Raw genomic sequence first — 21,135 nt, 5'->3', positions numbered from 1 at the left:
TGTAGCGTGTCTGTATTCTCTGTCCATCTTCATGCTTCATTACATTTACTGAGAATTGTCGGTGGCTCTGGCAATGTCCGGGGCCCGCATTCGGTCCCCTGTATTAAGTGGGTTGATCAGCTGTGCAGAGCAAGGTGATCGTATAAGTGTACAGTACGGCTGAGTATAGAGTGTAGCGCACACTGCCCCTAGTGGCTGAGTATAGAGTGTAGCGCACACTGCCCCCTGTGGCTGAGTATAGAGTGTAGCGCACACTGCCCCTAGTGGCTGTGTATACACGGAGTGTACTGTATACTTCTGTACACACTCAGTTCAGTGTTTAGTTTGGCGCCAGTGTGTTCCTCGGGCGGACTGTACCACCTCTCGCCGGTCCCGGGAGGTCCAGATGCCTAATTTCTCGGTTCTCTGGTGTGTCTGAAGCCCCATCCGTCATCTCTCCCCATCCTATGTACCACTGTACTCCCGGTTATCCCCGGTTAGCCTTCCTGTTCGCCCCGGAGACCTGTCTTCCCCCCATCCTCGTATTTGGTACGGTCCTCGATGTGTGAGGAGGAGACGGCCGCCATTTTGTCTGCTGGCGGGAGACTGGTGGTAACCGAGTCCGGGCCCGGGATTGCGGCCCTGCACACCCGTTACCGGAGCGCGGCCACGCAGGAGGGCCCCGGATCGCTGCGGACATGTATATCAAACAGGTACCGGGCGGAGGGACCGAGGCAGGACGAGAAGGAGCCGGCTGTAGAGACGAGGCCTGACTGGGCCAGAGAGACACCTACTGTACTACACCGTATACTGACCGGGCCCGGGAGACACACCGACACTCGTGTACTGACCACAGACTGCACCCCCTGTACTGACCACTGCACTGCGCGCTGCACCTCCTGTACTGACCACTGTATTACACCCCCACACCACATGTACTGACCACTGTACTACACCTCATATACTGACCACTGTACTACACTCCACACGTACTGACCACTGCACTATGCACTGCCCCTCCTATGCAGACCACTGTACTACACCCCACACCACATGTACTGAACACTGTACTACACCTCATATACTGACCACTGTAGGGTTGTGGAAATGTTTGAAAAAACTACTTGTCTAGGGACTAAATTGGGGCCCAGTCTACTTGTCCTGATAAAAAAACCAAACCGTATTTAACCCCTTACCCTCCTGAGGATTCCCCCCTCCTCCTTCCTGACCAGGCCAGTTTTTTGCGTTGCGGAGCTTCATTACTTTAACTGACAATTGCGCAGTCCTGCAACTCTGCACCAAAATGAAATTTACGTCCTTTTTTTTCCACAAATAGAGCTTTCTTTTGGTGGTATTTGATCGCCTATGCTGTTTTTATATTTTGCACTATAAGCAAAATAAGACCGACAATTTTGAGAAAAAAAACTATATTTTTGTCCTTTTGCTATTAAACATGTCCAGTAAAAAAATTGAAAAAAAAAAATCAAATCTCATAAATTTAAGCAAAAATGTACTCTGCTCCATGTCTTTGCTAAAATAAAACCCCAATACATGTAAATTAATTGATTTACAGGAAAGTTATAGCGTCTACAAATGGCGGGAAATATACTGGGATCTTTTATTTTATTTTTACTAGTAATGGCGGCGATCAGTGACTTATAGCGGGACTGCGGTGGACATTCTGACACTGGTGGGGGGGGTGGCTGACTTGGTGTCACTGTTGATGTTGCCTTCCTCTGGATCAACTGTGGGTATAGGATTATATCTTTTTTTTTTTTTTTGTTTTTTTAATGGTTGAACTGGATAGGCTTTTGTCTTTTTTCAGCCAGACTAACTATGTAATCCAGTGATCAGTTCTATAAAAAAAATAGCACTGACACTGTACTAATGGCACTGGGCAGGAAGGGGTTAACATGAGAGGTGATCAAAGGGTTTACTGTGTTTTACTAGGGGGCGTGTCTGTGTGCTTCACTGTAATCACACTGCTTTGGATGGCTGTGCTGAGCAGAGCCATCCAAAGCAGTGTGCCCAAGCTGAAAGGGAGGAGAATTGTTTGTAAACAAAACAGTTCTCCCTGTCAGAAATCACCGGGTGCCGGCGAGTCATCACCGACCAGGACCCAGTGATTGACAGCCGTAGCCGTAAATGGCAGCGTAGGTAGGGCGCGTGCGCTCCTCCTAACTGGAAATGCAAAATCACGTATATATACACGTGATTTTGGGCACCCCTTGCCGCCCTGTAGCAGTATTTCTGCTATTGGGTGGTTGGGAAGCGGTGGAATCTTGGGTGATATTAGGAATGTCGGGGGCTTTTGATAACAAAAGGGGCTTTATGGTGACTTACGTTTTAATATTTTTAACATTGCGCTGTTTATCTCCTCCTCCCCTCCCTGTCTGTCTCCAGCACTGCCAGGGGACTAGCAGGGAGGGGAGAGACCTTGCAGTGTACTGAGCACCGATTGGCTGCTCCTCAGGAAAGAGTGGGTCGGGGCTTATCCTACCTTTCGCTGCCAGAGCCATTTTTGCATTTTTTGCACAAGTTTAAAAAAAACATTTTATGCCAGAAGATTACATAAAACCCCCAAATATATATTTTCTGAAAGCAGAGACCCTAGAGAATAAAATAGTAGTTCCAATTTTTTCAGTCGCACGATATTGCCGCAAACGTTCAGTAAAAAATAATTAATTTAAGTTAATTTTAGGGCACAAAAAAGCAATAAATTATCCAATTTTTTTGTAAAATATAAAAAGACGAGGTTGCATCGAGTAAATATCCAACATGTCAAACCTTAAATTTGTGCGCGCTCGTGAAATGGCGACTAACTTCAGTACCCTATATTTTCTATAGGTGACACTTTTAAAGCTTCTTATAGGTCATTAGTTATGGAGGAGGTCTGGTGTTAGAATTATTGCTCTCATTTTGGTGTGCGTGTCAATATGTAACATGTTAACATGTCATGCGTTTGACATTTTCATGCGTAGGCTCCCCAGCGTGTGCTTTTATGTTTGCACTTGCGTATATGTGGGGGGCCTCAATTTATTTGTTTTTGGAGGGGGGATGGTATGTGCTTGGGTGTAACTTTCATTTTTTTACAATTAAAAAGAAAAAAAAACTTTTTTTTTCCATCACATAGGGGACAAAGTCTTACATTCTTTCCTGGTTACCATGGCTGGGAATCTCTGAACGGGGACCCGAAAGTGACATCATAACATCACTTCCAGGTCAGGACAAGAAGGGGAGGGGAGTGGACGTGTCTCCTCCCCTCTAGCGCGTCCCGGGCCCGCAGTTGGGCAAGTGAAGCTCAGGAGACCTCCGGGGGGGGGGAGGGTGGAAAGGCTGGCAATGTGTGGAAGCAATCGGGCGACAGGTTTACTTGCAGGGTGAACAAATTATTTTGGATGTCCAGTTTAGGAAATTAGCTTGTTTTCATAGTGGCATCCCTCACTGCTTTAGAAGTTGATTGAACCACACTTCCTCTTGTGTACAGTTCCAGTGCCCAATGAGAAGAGATGCGCTGAAATGAGATGAAATGACTCTTATGGCATGTTTCTATTTTTTCTTCTTTTCAGGTGATCATTCAAGGCTTTCGCAGCTACAGAGATCAGACTATTGTTGATCCTTTTAGTTCAAAACACAATGTTATTGGTATGTATGAACACAAGTTAATAGCATCTTATTTTTAACCGCTTTATTTTTGATGGCACAAAAGTAAAGTTTAGGCCGACCTTGCATGAAAACACAGGGTCTACTTAGGCTGCAATCCCCCATCAACTGCATAAAAAGAAAAAAAATTAGTGAAAGCTATAAAAATACTTTAAAGTGTAAGGGTAGCCCAGAGTATTATGAATATAGTGGTGATGGGTTAAAGCTCTTATCAGGTGTTTTTTTGCTATATGTGTTTTGCTAGTGGTATTCCTCATTACTTCCTGTCTTGAAGATAGCAGGAAGTGGGAGGAAATTTTAAAGTGAAAGGCGAATTCCCATTTTAGATCACTAGAACATTTGTGCCCATTGGAAGATTTCCCGTCACCTCTTGCTCTTGTGACCTGTCTAAAAGCAGAAAGGAAAAATGTCACCAGTGCACCGAGGATCACCAATATGGGTCCAAAGGTTTAAATGAACGATCACATAGTTACTACAAGGCAACGTCTTGCAGGACCCCGTCATCAGGCACATTCCTGAAGAAAGGGTCCTGCGAGACTCCGAAACGTTACCTTGCAGTAACTATGTGATCGTTCATTAAAACCTTTGGACCCATATTGGTGATCCTCGGTGCACTGGTGACATTTTTCCTTGCTGATTTTGTTCGGTTCCAGCCGTCGGTCGCTGCAGCACCCACTTATACACACAGCCATTTTTAATGCAGGAATGTGTGCGTTTGGATTGTACACTTGCTGTCTAAAAGCAGAGACACAGACCGCAATAAAAACTATGCAAAACCTCTAATTCTATTGCATTTCATCCAGAATTGAAAAAATAAACTTTAGGAAAAATAGCTTTGTTTACTTGCTGGGCTTCCAGGCACTTCTCTGGATGCCGCTGACATCACTGGGCCTCACAGCAGAATCCCGAGGCAACCCAAGATCCTGAATCTTGCTAGAAGAGGCTTCAAGCATTGTGCAGGAGCACATTCATTGGACAGACATATCAGCCTGGATGTCACATCACTTCCTCAGTCAATGTATCTTAAACTGACCTCATAATATTTCCTCCCCCATGTACCCCTTCCCCTGACCTCTCTGTCAAGATTGATGGCACAACTATCAGCCTGTCCATGTCAAGGTGAAATTTGTGATCTAAACTATCCTTTGGACCCTACATCCAATCACTGTCCAAATCTTGCTGCCTCATCCTATGCAACATCTCCAAAATATGCACCTTCCTAACCAATGATACTGCAAAGCTTCTAATTCACTCCCTGGTCATCTCCCGCAACTCACTTTTCATTGGCTTACCTAGGTAATCCGCCTTTCAGTCCATCATGAACACTGCTACCAGACTCCTCCACCTTACCAACCATTCAGTGTCTGCTACCCCGCTGCCATTCCCCCCCATTGGCTTCCGCTCACTCAACAAATTTAATGCAAAATACTTACAAGGTCATCCACAACTCGGCCCCCAGCTACATCACTTAACTTGGTCTCAAAATACCAACTAAATCGTTCTCTTTGTTCCTCCCAAGAGCTCCTGCTGTTTAGCTACCCTGCCACTTCCTTCCATGCTAACCTCTAGGACTTTCCCGAGCCTCTCCTATACTATAGAATTTCTTACCCCAATCTGTCTATCTCCTACTCTGTTTGCTTTTAGACAGTCCCTGAAAACCCTCCTCTTCAGAGAAGCCTATCCTGCTCCTACTTAATAACTACTTTTATTTTCTTCATCAGCTCATCCCCCACAGTTATTCCCTTTTGTATCATTTTTTTAGATTGTAAGCTCTAATGAACAGGGCCCTCTGATTCTGCCTGCATTAAATTGTATTGTAATTGTACTGTCTGCCCTCATGTTGTAAAGTGCTGCGCAAACTCTTGGCGCTATATACATCTTGTGTAATATTAATATAATAATATTTTAGAATCCTTCGATTTCCCAGGATCACACGAGAAGGCCCAATGGCATCACCTTTTGACTAAGTGCTGAAAACTAAGGGTGTAAGGCACATTTTTCTCCAAATGTTTATAGCTGAGCTTTCCTTTATTCAGGGATAGGGGCCACTTCAAGAAAAGGCTTTTTCCCATGAAAGTTTCTTAAAGTTTCTTTTTTCTTTTTTTTTAACAGTGGGAAGAAATGGATCTGGCAAGAGTAATTTCTTTTACGGTAAGATTGTTTTTTTTATTCTATTGAAGAGGAACGCAAGGCAAACAGCTATATAAACAGCTTAAACTGTAGCAGTTCTGGGCAAAATCGCATGTATATGTGATTTTGCATTTCCGGGTAGGGGACACACGTATGCCGTCTTGCCTATGTGGTCATTGACTCCTATAGGTGTCAATCACCGGGTCCCAGCCAGCGATTCATGGCCGAGACTCGGTGATCGGAGGAGAAGCTGACAGGAGAGCTGTCTGTAAGCTGATCTCTCTCCTGTCAGCGGGGACATGCTGGTTTTTATCTCTCTGCAAAGCAGGGAGACAAAAAAAAAACCACCATGCCCCCCAGTAAAACAACACACAGTGTAATTTCTCCCTGACACAGTTAGCCCTTTGATCGCCCAAGATGTTAACCCCTTCCTGCCCAGTGTCATTAGTACAGTGTCAGTGCTTTTTATTAGGACTGATCACTGTGTTAGTGTCAGAATGCCTGCCGTACTATTGCAGTCCCGCTATAAGTCGCTGACCGCTGCCATTACTAGTATAAAAAAAAAAAAATTCTGGTATATATACCACCATTTGTAGACGCTATAACTTTCATGCAAACCAATTAATATACCCTTATTGGGCTTTTGTTTTTTTTTTTTTACCAAAGACATGTAGCAGAACACATTTTGGCCTAAATTTATGAAGAAATGTTGTTTTTATTTTCTTATGGATATGTATTATAGCAAAAAGTAAAAAAAATTTTTTTTTTTTGGTCTCTTTTCAATATATACAGAAAATTAATAAAAACCCAGTGATCAAATACCACCAAAAGAAAGCTCTATTTGTGTGAAAAACAAAATAATATAAATTTCACTTGTGTACAGTGTTGCATGACTGCATAATTGTCAGTTCAAGTAGCGCAGCGCTGCATACCAAAAAATGGCCTGGTCATGAAGGGGGATAAATCTTGCAATTGGTAACATGGAAGATGAATCGGGTACTGTGGAAATCACTAGTCTGGCTGTACAGTGTGAAAAATGTGTGTAAATTATAAGACTGGCTTCTGATTTGCCAATATATGTATTTAGCTGTTTGCTCTGAGTTTTGATGACAGATGGTATCCTAATTGCTTTTTTCAGTCATGATTTTTTGTGGTGTTTCTTAAAACAAGGCAGCGTGTTAAAGAAGAGTCAACATATTTAGCTTTACTGTTGCTGGTATGTTGAAAAAACTGCCACTTCGCTGCTTTTCAGCTGCTGCAGGTATTCAGGCATTCAGGTGAGTTGAATACCTGCTACTGTTGTTACCACACACAGCACTGACTTGTATGGCCTGTAATGGCTTATGAGCCAGGCGGAGGAATGACAGCAAACAGTGGGAAGCAGGCATTCTAAACTTCCTGAAGTATGGAATACATGCTGCTCCCAAGGAGCAGCTAAGCAGACTTCAACAGACAGACTGCAGGCAAGGTGAGCATATTTACACTTCTTTTGCGGTTTGCCCTGTGTTTAGAAGGAGCCCTGTGCTGACAGGGTCTTGCTGTCCTTGGAAAGGGCATGAATTTTTCCCCATGTTGCAGAATTGGCAACTGTTGACAACCTGCAAGATTTTCTGTCAGCCACACCAAACTAAATATTTTTTTTTTTTTTGCACTTCTGAAAAATGTAACTTTTTTGCCTTCGAACTGTGATATTGGGTAAACTGCGAAATGCATAGTTGAAGTATACATGAGGGAGCAGGTTTATCTGGCAAATTATTTTTTTTCTTTCTATTCGGTTTATCTATACTTTTAACAATGCATTAAAGTGGTTGTAAAACTCAGAAATGAAATCTGAACAAAGCATATAGTGTGTAGTTGTCTCTATCCAGAGCACTAAGTGTCATTTATGTCTGCTGCTTTGTTCCTCTGCTATCACTTCTGAGTGATTCCTGACACCAAGAGAAAAATAGTGACAGGGAGGGAGCTCCAGCAGATTGACAGCATCAACCCTTTTTCCTGTGAGTTGTGTGGAGGGGGGTGTGTCTCTTCCCTCCAATCAGCTCTCAGAGCTCTCCTCACTGAACTCTGCTGAGTGTAACTTCAGCTGGCAGCCCCTTTTTTCCGAAAAACTTAGAGAAGACCTAATTCTAGCAGAAAAGACTGCAGATAGACAAGCACTATTTGTGAAGGAGGATTTGTTTCATCTCTGTATATCACCTGAGGCCAGTCACTTCACTGAGTATATGTAAGGGTTTACAATCACTAAGACATACTTTGATGTATTAATTTGTTCTCTCTGCCTGGAGTTCAGTGTTAAGCATGAAATAAAAATATAGAGTGTGTTTTGAAATCGATTATGATGTGAATGTTTGGGTTTTTTTTTTTTTTGTACTTAGTTATTTTTTTTATTCTCTTCCTTTCTAGCCATCCAATTTGTTCTTAGTGATGAATTCAGTCATCTCCGACCAGAGCAGAGATTGGCTCTTCTACATGTGTGTAACTCATATTTTGCAAATCTTTAATTGTTTTTATTGTTTTTTTTCATTTAATACTAGACATAGTAGTATTTTATTTCCTTTCAGTGTTATTTCTATATCTTGCATTATTAAAGACACAATTAACTGAAGAAGACCAGTAGGCTAATCAGAACACTTGTGGCAGCTTCGGTAGTTGTTTGTGAATTGACTGGTTGTAGTTCTTGGCATGTGTCACATAATAGTTGCTTCCAGCTGAGACAGATGCAGAAATTCAAATGAATGTAAATGCATTAGAACTACTGTATGTCTTGCATATGAGCATTACATAAGACCCTAAAAATAACTGCCCATAAACCACATAATTTCACCAATCTCTGATATTTTTTCCTTTTTTTTTTTTTTTTTATTTTGTGGTTATATGATGTAGACCATGCACATCCACACATCACTGTCTGATACTGGTGTTAAGATTCGTTTCAGCACACGACAAAACTGAGCCTGAATGTTATATGAAATAACACACATATTTAGCCAGAAGGGAGGAACATACACATCTAAAGTGATACCATGGATGTGTTCTTTCATATAATGGTGGGCCTCAGACCAAAGCATGGTTTCCTCCCAGGGGAAACCTGTAGCATGCAAAATAAGAAGGGCAACACTGAAGATAGAGGATGGGCTGGAAAAACATTGCCACTCTGAATGAAGAAGTAAAGTAAAGTGAAAGGAGATGCCTTGTATGTACAATCCTGAGAATATGGAATTTGAACAACTGTAGAGCACACAATGAGAGCAATTAATTTAATTTTAGAGCCAGAATTGTGGAAGTTTGCTAACACAATATTGTAGTGATTTAATTTGGAATTCCATTTTAGCCAGTAACAACCATCAGGCGAGCAGTGGAGCAGTTCTTTTATTTTAGAAGACAGCTTTTTAGCATATAAGATAGATGTAAATACAGCAAAACTAAAAATACTTTTTCCTTCAGGAAGGAACAGGTCCCCGAGTCATTTCTGCCTTCGTGGAAATTATATTCGATAACTCCGACAACAGATTGCCAGTACGTTCAATTCTTTATTTGATTTATGAAACTTATAAATCTCCATGATTGTATTGACATTATTAATTCTTTAATTAGATTGACAAGGAGGAGGTGTCGCTGCGAAGAGTGATTGGAGCCAAAAAGGATCAGTATTTCCTAGACAAGAAAATGGTGACGTAAGTGTTGACACAGATATTTAGACTTTTCTGACTGCTTATGATTAGCAGAGTAGGCCATTTGGCATTATTATTCCACATTATAGGAGAGCCTTTCTCAGAATAATCACAAATTGAAAGCCAGCAAATGTGTAATGCTACTTCTGTATTAGATTTTAGAATTCAAGTAAATCTAAATTCATTTACTGAAACCTCAATACACTTTAATATGTTCATGTAGTTTTTTTTTTTAATTTGCTGTTTTTCTCCCTGAGATCCTGAAATGAAGATTCCTATTAAAAAAGACACTTCCTGCACCTGCATTATTACACTGTCACATGCACTTGCTGAAGTCTGTGTTATGGGGGGGAAAACCGTTATTTCATATACAGTACACTGAGCAAACTAAAGGTCACCCATTTGAGGTTTACATCCACAGTATATTTAACCTATGCTAAATTGGGATTTCAAAAAAGCTATATCACGTTGTGTATTTGTTTAAATTGTTAGTATTTACTCGAGTTGTATAGTGTTCAACACTAACAGTGCAATTCCTATTTCCTACAGGAAAAATGATGTAATGAATCTTTTGGAAAGCGCTGGCTTTTCCCGCAGTAATCCCTACTACATTGTTAAACAGGGAAAGGTATGTTCTTTTATAACTGGTGGCATTGTAATATTTGAAGTGCAGTTTTAGATGGAAATACAAAAGAACCCAAATACTCACTAGCCATTTCTTCAATAATACATTTATTTTTAAATAGTATCTCAGCCAGTCTATACTATCACAATAAGTAGACACAGAGGTTTAACTTGCAGGCAAAATTAAAAAATATCTTTTTAAGTGCATCTGTTCTCTGTCATGGGTTATTTAAAAAACACATCCCCTGTGACAGTGCTTTTATCGAATGTGTTAAATGTTATTGTATCTGTGAAGAAATTTGAAGAGAACATAAAATCTGTTTAAAGTGGAAGAAAAGCCTAACTATAACTATTCTTAAAAATGTTTCCCTCCCTCTCCTCCTACCTATCCTGTGGTTAAAAAAAATTAAATTGTGCACCCCTGTGTCAACATCAGCTGGGCCATTGAAGCCTATGGGTGACGTCATGGCTCCCATAATTCACGGCCATTGTCAAACCTGGAGCTGCAGAATCACATGACCAGATCAGAGAGGGATTAAGTACGTAGATTTTTTTTTGACAGGGTAGGTAGCTAGAGGGACGAGGGAACATTTTTAAGATGAGTTAGGCCTCATGCACAAAGGGTGTATTTGCAGCCACTTTTAGGGTGTTTTTTTTTTTTGTTTTTTTTAAACCGCTTCCAGACAGCCTTCCATATTCTATGTCCACACACACATAGACTTTTAGAAGCTTTTAGTGGCAGGGGCTTTTGGGAGCTGTAAGAAAAACCCACTGCCAGTGCATCCAGGAGCAGCAGCGTTTTGGCAGAAAAAATGCTTGAGGCGTATAAACTCGTGTGCGATTAGTGCTTGATCGTTAATTCATTTCCATGACCAGAATAAATTATTATTCTGGCCAATGAAATGAATTAACGTTTCAGTGCTTGATGCTTTTAAACAAACTTAAATGGTTTTAAAAGTGTCAGGCGTTTTTTTTTTTTTCTGCCAAAACGTTGCTACCAAGAGGAGTAGCACTTTTAAAATGTCCTGTGTGCATGAGACCTTTCTTCCACTTTAAGTGAATGTATAATAATATCTTTAGCCAGCCTGTCTTATCCTTTTTTAAAATGGAGAAGTCTTTGAAATAATGGTTTCAGGGGATCCCTGAAAATAATTCCGCTCAGGATATATTAGTATTATGTTAGTGGTCATTGGGAAGAATGTTTATTACATTTGTGGTCAGTGGGAAGAATTTCCCCTTACATCTGAAAGCTAAAGAGTGGTGCTGGTGTCAGTGGGTACTAATCCAAGCAGCAGAAATTGCTCATTGTTCATGGAACCCCTAGCAACCTCTGGAGGTGTTGTAGGGTTCTACAGAACCCTGGTTGAGAAGGACAGATTGATCCAAAAAGTATAAGTTATTTCGAAGTTTACATAAATGTAGCTTTTGATGTTGTGTGGAAAACCCGCGTGCCATGCTCGTTTCCTGCACCACGTTCAAAACGCATTGTACTCTGAAGCGGGTGTTAGTACAATGGTAACAACCTCCTAAATGCAGGTCACAAGCGCAGTGCATTTTCCTGCACCGGATCACATGGTACAGAAGTACCATACAATCCGGTTGCAGTGCTTTTTTTAAAGTATTGCATGCATGTGCTTTTGGTGCTGTGCAGGTTGATTTCAGCCTATTCAAATGAACAGGAATGCACTTGCCTGGTGTGAACCAGCCCTTAGTTTTGCTTCTCTCCTGTTTCATTTTTAGATTAGTAGATTTTACTCCAGTGCCTTTTTAGGCTAACACAGTGATTGCCAAAGTGTACACCTTGTTTGGGGGCAACAATGTCACCACATGGGGAAGGGGGACTATGTGTGCTTGACATCTTATTTACTCAGAAGTGCCCCTGAGGGTGTGCTGTGGGTGGCATTGTCAAGCTGCTGGCTAGGATCACTATGGAAACCTGTTCAGTGTACCATAGTGATCTGAGAGGGCGATGGTCACAAGGCATCATCCAGTCGATCATGGCACTAGAAAGGAAGAAGTCGAGCAACAACATAAACCAAAGGTGTCTGTAACTGTTGACTCTGGCAGCCATTTTGGATGAGTCTATTTGATCATGCAGGTTTGGCCATAAAAAACAGCATCTGGGCTCTATAAAAAGTGTTTCACTAGTGGGTAGCATGTTCCTGGGGCAAATATATATAGGTACAGGACTACATGTCTTTTAGGGTGCACCCTAGTTCCTTCAACTGTGGACTACAAATGCAGTTCCTGTTTTATCAATTTCAATAAAACAAAATGTGTCCCTTTTTGTATTATCTGTATATATGACTCATCTAAAAAATGTGTAAAGTTGGGGAATGAAAGTTCAACTTCTTCCAAAGGGGTTGCACCAGAAAAGGTTTGAGAACTGCTAGGCTACCAATAAATCCTGCTCTGTAACTGCTGACTTGTATACCTTTTTGGGTGGTGGCAAATTGGTTGCATTGCTTCTTTCAGATTAATCAGATGGCCACAGCTCCGGACTCTCAGCGTCTGAAGTTGCTGCGGGAAGTAGCTGGGACTAGGGTGTACGATGAGAGGAAAGAAGAGAGTATCTCCTTGATGAAGGAAACTGGTTAGTAAAATTCCCCTACTTAGCATTTGTGAAGGTATATCAGATCATTAGTCACACATCACTTTGATTTACTACAGAGGGTAAGCGTGAAAAAATCAATGAGCTACTGAAGTACATCGAAGAGCGATTGCACACCCTAGAGGAAGAGAAGGAAGAACTTGCCCAATACCAGAAATGGGACAAAATGAGGAGAGCACTGGAGTATACCATCTACAACCAGGAGCTGAATGAAACACGGGCCAAAATGGACGAGGCAAGTCTATTGACCCAACCACCAACATATAACTATTATAGTCTTGGACATATATATATCTTGTAACTTTTCAAATGGTTTATTCAACACTTTATTTCCTCCTTTTATTTTGTTTAGCTTTCCTCAAAGCGTGAGACCAGCGGTGAAAAATCAAGGCAGTTGAGAGATGCTCAACAAGATGCTAGAGATAAAATGGAGGTGAGTGTTTTCATTTCTGTTTATGGGGTCTGAACAAGGCAAAAAGTTTCTGGTGACTTTTTAGTGCTTGTCTGGCAGTATTGATAACATCGCTTATAAAGTGTTACCTGGCCAGGCTTTGAGAGTTTGGCTGAAATGTTTCTGTTCATAAATGTTCATCAGTAAGGGAAATCGAGTTAGGATACAGTAGTTAAGAGGGCTCCTGTTAAAACTTGCAATAGATTTCTGAAGTATACGGCTTGCCTATAGGACTCCAGACACTAAGGGGCTCATTTATAACAGTGCAGATATCGCTATCCTTTCTCAGTTATAATCCACAGGGCTATTCAATGCATAGCATTGTATAGCGTATTCATAAAATGCAGGCCACATCTGTAGCCTGCAGTAACCTGGGCAGTTCTCTCTGCTTGAAGCACAAGAGAGAGCACCATGGTTGGAGGAGAGATGATTACATTTCATTGACAGGTCAGGTTTTTGTTTTTTTTAATGTTTATTTTTCAAACAGGAATATAGCTTTGGGTTCAACCGTACTTCTGTTTTACAAATCGGCCCCCAAGGCATTCCTTCGCTTCTGTGGGTGATACCCACATTTTACAATCACTTTAAAGATATTGTCTTAAGGAGGTAATTACAGGTTTTAGTTTATATACAAATGTTGGCTATGAGCTGAATTAAAGTTGAAATATAGTAAAAAACTAAATAAGCTTAAACCTGCTCCCACCCCCATTCTGAGCCCCATGCTAACTAACCTATAAAGGAAAGCTGTTTATACTTAATTTATACTTAATGTAAGGGCACTCTGGTCACATGATCGGCTCCCAGTGCCGGCTTCTGGACAGATGACAAAGGATGCCCCATAGTAAGTGTATGGGTGGCATTATCGCCCATACCCTGCAGCCCTTGTCCCTGCTCTCTCCTCTTCACTGAAGTCAGCCACTGGGGAGATCACATGACTGGACTGGAGAACCCTTATATTACGTAAGTATAGGCATCTTTTCTTTGAAGGGTAGTTTAGTGTAGGGCTTAGAATGGGAGAGGGAGCAGGTTTTAAGCTAAGTTAGGTTTTAATCGGACGTCTACTTGAACCAGACCTCCAGAAATCAGTGGGTCAGGACTTCAAATGGATTGCAACAGGGTATTCATTAGGTTTCTAGACAATAATAAACAGTTGGAGGCCTCTTGTCGTTCACCAACATTTGCCATCATAGCAGAAGAAAATGTAAGCTCCTTCTTTCTAGAATATAAATCCAGGCTTCTCAGGGCAAAAAAAAACCCCTCCTTCTCTCACCTGTTTTTCATGGTGTTGTGTTTTTTTTGTTTTTTTACCTTTTTGAAGCATATTTTACTTCCCTTAGTCTGCTGTGCAGGTCCCTCACCCGCACCACTTCCAGTTGCTGGAGACCAGTAATCCAGCAGTGTAGATGTGCCTACATCCAATGGTCTCCTCTCGGTGTCACCACTGAGGTTCCTCTTCTGGATCCTCAGATGACTCCCATTGCCGGACAACCAGTAGGAAGTTGCTTTGTCATGCCAGCTGTGACGTTTATACCTAGAAGGATCGTGCCTTTGGGAAACAGAAAAAAAAAAAAAGATATGTAATTGGAGTGTTGTCTGAATTTTGGTGAGCAAAAAGGAGAGAGATTTTTAATGTTACCAGAAATTTCCCATGTAAAAATTCTGGTGTTCGGCCCAGGACTATCACGGGGTAACTAGCATGCTGCTCTGGTGAATGGAGCTGCAGTGAAGTAAAGGAAAGGTGAGTATGCTTTGTTTTGATCTGTGGCTAGAATATTATGTGATGTGCTTTCAGATTAAGGAAACCAGTTTATTTGTGTTTCATTAGGAAATCGAGCGTCAAGTGCGCGAGTTGAAATCAAAGATCTCGGCGATGAAGGAGGAGAAAGAGCAACTGAGTGCAGAAAGGCAGGAGCAGATAAAACAGAGAACCAAACTAGAGCTGAAAGCCAAGGATCTGCAGGATGAACTGGCTGGTAACAGTGAGCAGAGGGTAACTATGGCTGCCTAATGTGAAGGATGACTGGTGTGTCTGCATATGGCAAGCTTTAAACTCTTTTAACTTGTGTTTTTTTTTTTCCTTTCTTTTTTTTTTTGTTTAGAAACGTCTCTTAAAAGAGAGGCAGAAGTTACTGGAGAAAATTGAGGAGAAGCAGAAGGAGCTGGCTGAAACGGAGCCCAAATTCAGTAGTGTGAAACAGAAAGAAGAAAGCGGCATTGCAAGGTGTGTTCCAAGTGCTTACATGCCATGTAGATGTGTCTCTTCCTGTCCAGTAGCCAGAGTGCTTTTGAATCCTTTAGTTATTGTATAATGTCCAAATAGACAATTAGGATATTTTGCTTTCGTTTGACCTTGTAAATATATAGCAGTATATGCATATAGTAGCATTCTTTCAGAACAGACTTTGTCTAATCCAGTGTTTCTCAATTCCAGTCCTCATGGACCCCCAACAGGTCATGTTTTCAGGATTTCCATTATTTTGCACAGGTGATTTGATCAGTTTCACTGCCTTAGTAATTACCACAGCTGTTTCATCTGAGGGAAATCCTGAAAACATGACCTGTTGGGGGTCCATGAGGACTGGAGTTGAGAAACACTGGTCTAATCAAACTTCTGGAGTCAGGGTATATAAATAAAACTGCAACTTTGATATTATAATTCCATCATTTTTCTGTTGCGAGTCAAAGCTTATTTTTCCCAACTTCTTAATTTCCTGTAAATTTGTCCTTTTTAAATTTGTAGTTGTGTGTAGTTTAGGGGCCACCGTGTGTGCATTGAGTGTGCGTAAATGCATGTACATTGTCATGAATTCACATTTGGGTTTTAAAATGTGAAATACTACTTCACTAAGCTTTATTTGTGAAACAAAATTCAACTGATTCTTGCTGTTATGTACATTGAGCTACTTGTTACATTGTGCCTAAAAAGGGTAGAGTGTGTTGTGTTTGTTTTGTTTTTTTTTTTTTTTATACCTATACCCACTTGCCATTCGCCCTATAGCAGAAGTACTGCTACAGGGCAGTATGGCTTTCCAGGTAGGGGGCACTCACGCCGCCGTACCTGCCCCGCTATTGGCGTCTGGGGATGTCAATCACCGATCCCGGCCAGCACTCGGTGATCGTCGGCAAAGCTGACAGGGGAGAGACCTGTGTATAAACAACACATGCTTTTCTGCTGTCAGCAGGGACATGCTTCTTTTTATGTCTCTGCACAGCTGAGAGATTCAAAGCAGTATGTCTTCCAAGTAAAACGGCACACAATGTAAAACACACACACTGCACACAGTTAACCCTTTGATTGCCCCAGATGTTAACCCCTTCCTGCCGAGTGTCATTAGTACAGTGTCAGTGCTTTTTATTAGCACTGATCACTGTGTTAGTGTCACTGGGGATTTCAGTGGCAGTTAGTTCCCAGCCAGTGTCAGAATGCCTGCCACAGTCCTGCTATAAGTCGCCGATCTCTGCCATTACTAGTATAAATAAAAATTCCAGAATATATACCGCCATTTGTGGACGCTGTAAAAAAAAAAAATATATATATATATATTGGATATGTTTTTATAGCACAAAGTCAAAAATATTTATTTTTTTGTTTCAAAATTGTCAGTCTTGTTTTATTTATAGTGCAAAAAATAAAAGCCACAGAAGTGATCAGATACCACCAAATGAAAGCTCTATTTGTGGAGGAAAAATTGACATGAATTTCATTTATGTACAGCAATGCTTGACCGCGCAATTGTCAGTTAAAGCAACGCAGCGCCAAATAGCAAAAAATGGCCTGGTCAGGATGGGCGGTAAATCTTCTGGAGGGCAAGAGGTTAATACAGGGCAGCACACATCAGCGCAATGCGCTAGTGGGAGCTGCTTCTATTGTATCCAATGTATGTGCACTGATATACTTTGATCAACGTATGCCAGCTCACCTAATGTGAATAGATTCCAAATAAGAATTTCAGTAATTATTAAAAAAAAAAAAAAACCTAAGGTTGCTTAGTAGAAAATGTTGAAGAAAGACACCAGTCTTTTTTTTTTTTTTTAATAGAGTAATTGAGAGGTAACGTATTTGAACCCGTCTTTTTTTTTTTTTTTTTTTTTTTTTTTTGCTTTTTGTGTTCCCATTAGGAACATTTACTCTGTAATAGTCCAGATCATCTGTGTCATGGATAATGTTAGTGAGGAGTAAATTTAAAATGTTGAGTTCTCACCAGAATGGAAATAGAAGGGAAATCTTTCAGTGTAGACACTTGTTGCTTTACAACTGTTGAAGAGGGGAGATCTGTCACTGGGGAGAGATCCTCTCACTTTCTGTTGCATCTTTAAGATGGAAAGTGAGGGGAATTCTCCCTAATGAGGCACAGATAGCAAAAACAGAAAAGCACCCAGTGGTTTTAACCTTCCCCCTACTCTAACCAAAATGGATAACGTTTGGGATGTAAATGTGCTTTGTCATCCTAAAAAGTTTTTTGTTTTTTCCAGCTATTTATAAATCATGAAATCTATATTCTCTGTTTCTTCTTAAGGATGTGCAGCAGAGCTATTGATATATATGCTTCATCCCTAGGAGGATGGCCACTTGGCAAGTTTAGTTTATTTTTCCAGTAAACTGAGGATACAGTTTTAGTTTAGTATCTTAAGGAATCAGGAATCATTGCTGAATTCCTGATGCAGGTATAACTGCCCGAATGTGTATTTATAATAGCCAGCTAATTACCAAGTGAGCAGGTTAGAGGACGACAAAGAAAATGTAGACTCTGCATAGTCTCTGCACCTTCCAGACTATATAAAATGGTAGGGATGTGATGAATCACAAAAATGACTTCGTCTTACTAAACCCAGGACCCGGCATTCAATTTATCTGGTCTCCCATAGAACATGGAAGTGCAATTATTTTAGCAAATATAAACTGCTAAATACCTTTTCTCATCAGCAGTATATAGCAGTCTTGTAACTTCTAGCAGTGTCCAGCAGAGCACAAGTTAAAGATTGTAGGAGGAGATTTTCATTCTGTTGCAGAAGGATGTAGGACCCCCCACCTCTGTCTCGACAGTTCTGATTAGCTCTGTGCTGATCACATGCACTTTATCCAAAAAAATAAAGCCTCTGTAGCAATGCACACCAAATTGAGCATGTGCAGAGTGACTTCACATGATATGTCTTATCAGGAGATAAGATGGGGCACTGAAAGAAGGGGAGGATCATAGATGTCAGGATCAAACAGCATTTTTACACAATGCAGAGGATTAACCCCTTAAGTATAACAAGGTATGTGGGACTTTGCATTTAGGGGTTGTGCCCACTGGGAAATATAAAAATAAGAACCAACAGAGCATCCCCGCATTACATTATATACTGAACCACAAAAATGCTTTAACAAAGTTACAGGTGTTTTACAATTTCATTATTTAAATATGTGTATTTTGCTGTTTGGCTGGAATTCTGCTTTAATGTTTCTTTAAACTTGTTTTAGATTGGCTCAAGCAACACAGGAGAGGACTGACCTGTATGCCAAGCAGGGGCGTGGTAGCCAGTTCACCTCTAAAGAAGAGAGGGATAAATGGATTAAGAAAGAACTCAAGTCTTTAGACCAGGCCATTAATGACAAGAAGCGTCAGATTGCTGCCATACACAAAGATCTGGAAGATACTGAAGCAAATAAGGAGAAAAATCTTGAGCAGTACTCTGTAAGTAGGCTTTGGGCTGATGTGGTTTCTTTTTGAGTGTAAAAAAAAATTAATGTGAAATGGATCAGAAGTTTTAATTATCGAAAACAGTGGAGATTGTTTAGGAAGCTGTTGTACATGCAACAATGCTGAGCAGCACATGATCTGTGTAAACCCACATGGGGACCCACTTTGGTTAAATATCTGTATTGTGAAGCAGCACGTCTTTTATTAGAATTTGAGAAACGCTGTCATACATTGATGTGGTTATTACATTGCAGCCTGACTGCAGTATAATTTGAGGTCTGCTCATATTTCCCACACACCTTCCTCTTTACAGCTCACCTACTGTTAGTAGGTGTAAAATGTATCTCTAAAGAAAAGGGGGGGAGGGGGGCAGGAAAAAAGTGGCTGGGCTAGCACAGACAGTAATTAGACACCCCCAGAAGAGGAGAGGGCTATGACATGCAAGGAGGGAGTGGGCTTTACCAGGGAATTGACTATTTAGAACATAAAATTTGCTATCAAAGGTGAACATTGCACTTGGTTTTTCTGTGCTTTTACCTGTAATATTTTGGTTGTTGGTGACGGGAGCTCATTAACCACCTGTCCTCCGGAAGTTTTACCCCCCTCTTCCTGACCAGGCCATTGTTTGCGGTGCAGTGCTGCGTCACCTTAACTGACAATTCCGCAGTCATGCAGTGTTGTACATAAATGAAATTTATGCCATTTTTCTCCCCACAAACAGAGCTTTTTTTCAGTGGTATTTGATTACCTCTGCATATTTTTATTTTTTGCGCTATAAATGAAAAAACAAAGACATTTAAAAAAAAAAAAAAAAAAAGCTTTTCACTTTCTGCTATAAAACATCCAATAGAAAAAATTTTAAAATCGAATTTTTTTATAAATTTAGAGCAAAATGTATTCTGCTACATATTTTTGTAAAAAAAAAAAAAAAACATCCCAGTAAGCATATATTGATTGGGTTGCACATAAGTTGTAGCGTCTATAAACAGCGGTATATATACTGGAATTTTTTTTTTTAATACTAGTAATGGAGGAGGCGATCAGCGACTTAAAGCGGGACTGCGAAATTGCAGCAGTCTGACGCTGACACTTTGTGGGAACCAGTGACACTAATACAGTGATCAGTGCTAAAAATATACATTGTCACTGTAGTAATGACACTGGCTGGGAAGGGGTTAAACATCTAGGGTGATCAAAGGGTTAATTGTGCCTAGCCAGTGTTTTTGTGCACTGTGTGCTGTTTTTACTAGGCAATCTGCTAAATTTTATTCTCTTAATAAAAGCAGGCTATTGCTGTTTGACATAACACAGCACTGATTATGTAAACAAAGCAGAGCTGTGTTATGTCAGGGTCCTCAGTGATCAATGGGTGCCAGCGCTCATCTGTTGGCCAGCACCTGTTGATTGACTTCTGCTGTGTCCAGTCACAGCAGAAGCAGCCCCCCCCCCCCCCCCCCCGTAGCAGAGATGCAAAATGACGTTTATATATATGATTTTGCACAGAACGTCCACCCTGTAGCAGTAAATCTGCTATAGGGTGGAGGTCACGTGGTTAAAGGGACCATGTCTGTAACTAACAGCTGGGTACAAATTGTTATAGTGATTGGTTTAACCACTCCCAGTCTGGACACTTTTACACCCTTCGTGTCCAGGCCAATTTTCAGCTTTCAGTGCTATCACACTTTGAATGACAATTGCGCGGTCATGCAACACTGTACCCATATTTATTTTTTAGCATTTTTTTGAGACAGATAAAGCTTTATTTTGGTGGCATTTATTCACAACTTGGATTTTTTATTTTTTTTTGCTATGTAAATGAAAAAGTCCATGGTGACACTGTACTACTTGTGGGGGTGATGAAGATTTTTTTTTTACACTGATTGCTTTTACACCCGTAAAGGCTGTAAAAGCAATCATTCCTCCTTCTCTCTAGCTGCATTCTTGCAGCCATTGAGAACTACTGTGTGAGCTGTGATTGGTCACAGCTTGTCACATGGTACAAGGCTGTTGTGAATAGCCTTGTACCATGTGACCTCTGTGATCATTCACAGGTAGTAAGCAATGATGTCAGAAGTGACATCTTGCTTACTACTGTGCATGTGATCATGTGGCCAATCAGTGATCACATGATCGGGACCTCGCACAGAGGTCCCGTCTGACGATCGATGTGCCACTGTGTCCGGTGGGCACCGGATCGCGGTGCTGCGTGCTCCCCACGAGCGTTCACAAGCAGGGTGCGGGGAGGCCGCTTATAAATGGCCACCCGACCCTGCACTGCTCCCGTCTGGCCGTTTATATACAATGGCCGGATGGGAGGTGGTT

General features: G+C 41.0%; 1 protein-coding gene across 1 annotated transcript in view; it reads left to right on the top strand.

Annotated features, from left to right (window-relative positions):
- Positions 1 to 536: 536 nt before the first annotated feature.
- Positions 537 to 21,135, top strand: part of SMC3 (structural maintenance of chromosomes 3) — a 52,582-nt gene continuing 31,983 nt past the window's right edge. The window contains exons 1-13 of the mRNA XM_089656502.1: positions 537 to 692; positions 3,549 to 3,624; positions 5,755 to 5,793; positions 8,176 to 8,243; positions 9,217 to 9,288; positions 9,367 to 9,446; positions 9,993 to 10,071; positions 12,543 to 12,660; positions 12,738 to 12,913; positions 13,031 to 13,111; positions 14,955 to 15,119; positions 15,229 to 15,350; positions 18,594 to 18,807. Of these exons, the coding sequence (XP_089512628.1) occupies positions 678 to 692; positions 3,549 to 3,624; positions 5,755 to 5,793; positions 8,176 to 8,243; positions 9,217 to 9,288; positions 9,367 to 9,446; positions 9,993 to 10,071; positions 12,543 to 12,660; positions 12,738 to 12,913; positions 13,031 to 13,111; positions 14,955 to 15,119; positions 15,229 to 15,350; positions 18,594 to 18,807 (1,305 nt within the window). The 5' untranslated portion in view covers positions 537 to 677. The remainder of the gene's footprint in view (positions 693 to 3,548; positions 3,625 to 5,754; positions 5,794 to 8,175; positions 8,244 to 9,216; positions 9,289 to 9,366; positions 9,447 to 9,992; positions 10,072 to 12,542; positions 12,661 to 12,737; positions 12,914 to 13,030; positions 13,112 to 14,954; positions 15,120 to 15,228; positions 15,351 to 18,593; positions 18,808 to 21,135) is intronic.

The sequence above is a fragment of the Staurois parvus genome, unplaced genomic scaffold, assembly GCF_062004578.1.
Source record: "Staurois parvus isolate SC_StPar_1 unplaced genomic scaffold, SC_StPar_1.0 ptg000911l, whole genome shotgun sequence".
Classification (NCBI taxonomy): Eukaryota; Metazoa; Chordata; class Amphibia; order Anura; family Ranidae; genus Staurois; species Staurois parvus.
This window is presented reverse-complemented; position numbering and strand designations above follow the sequence as displayed.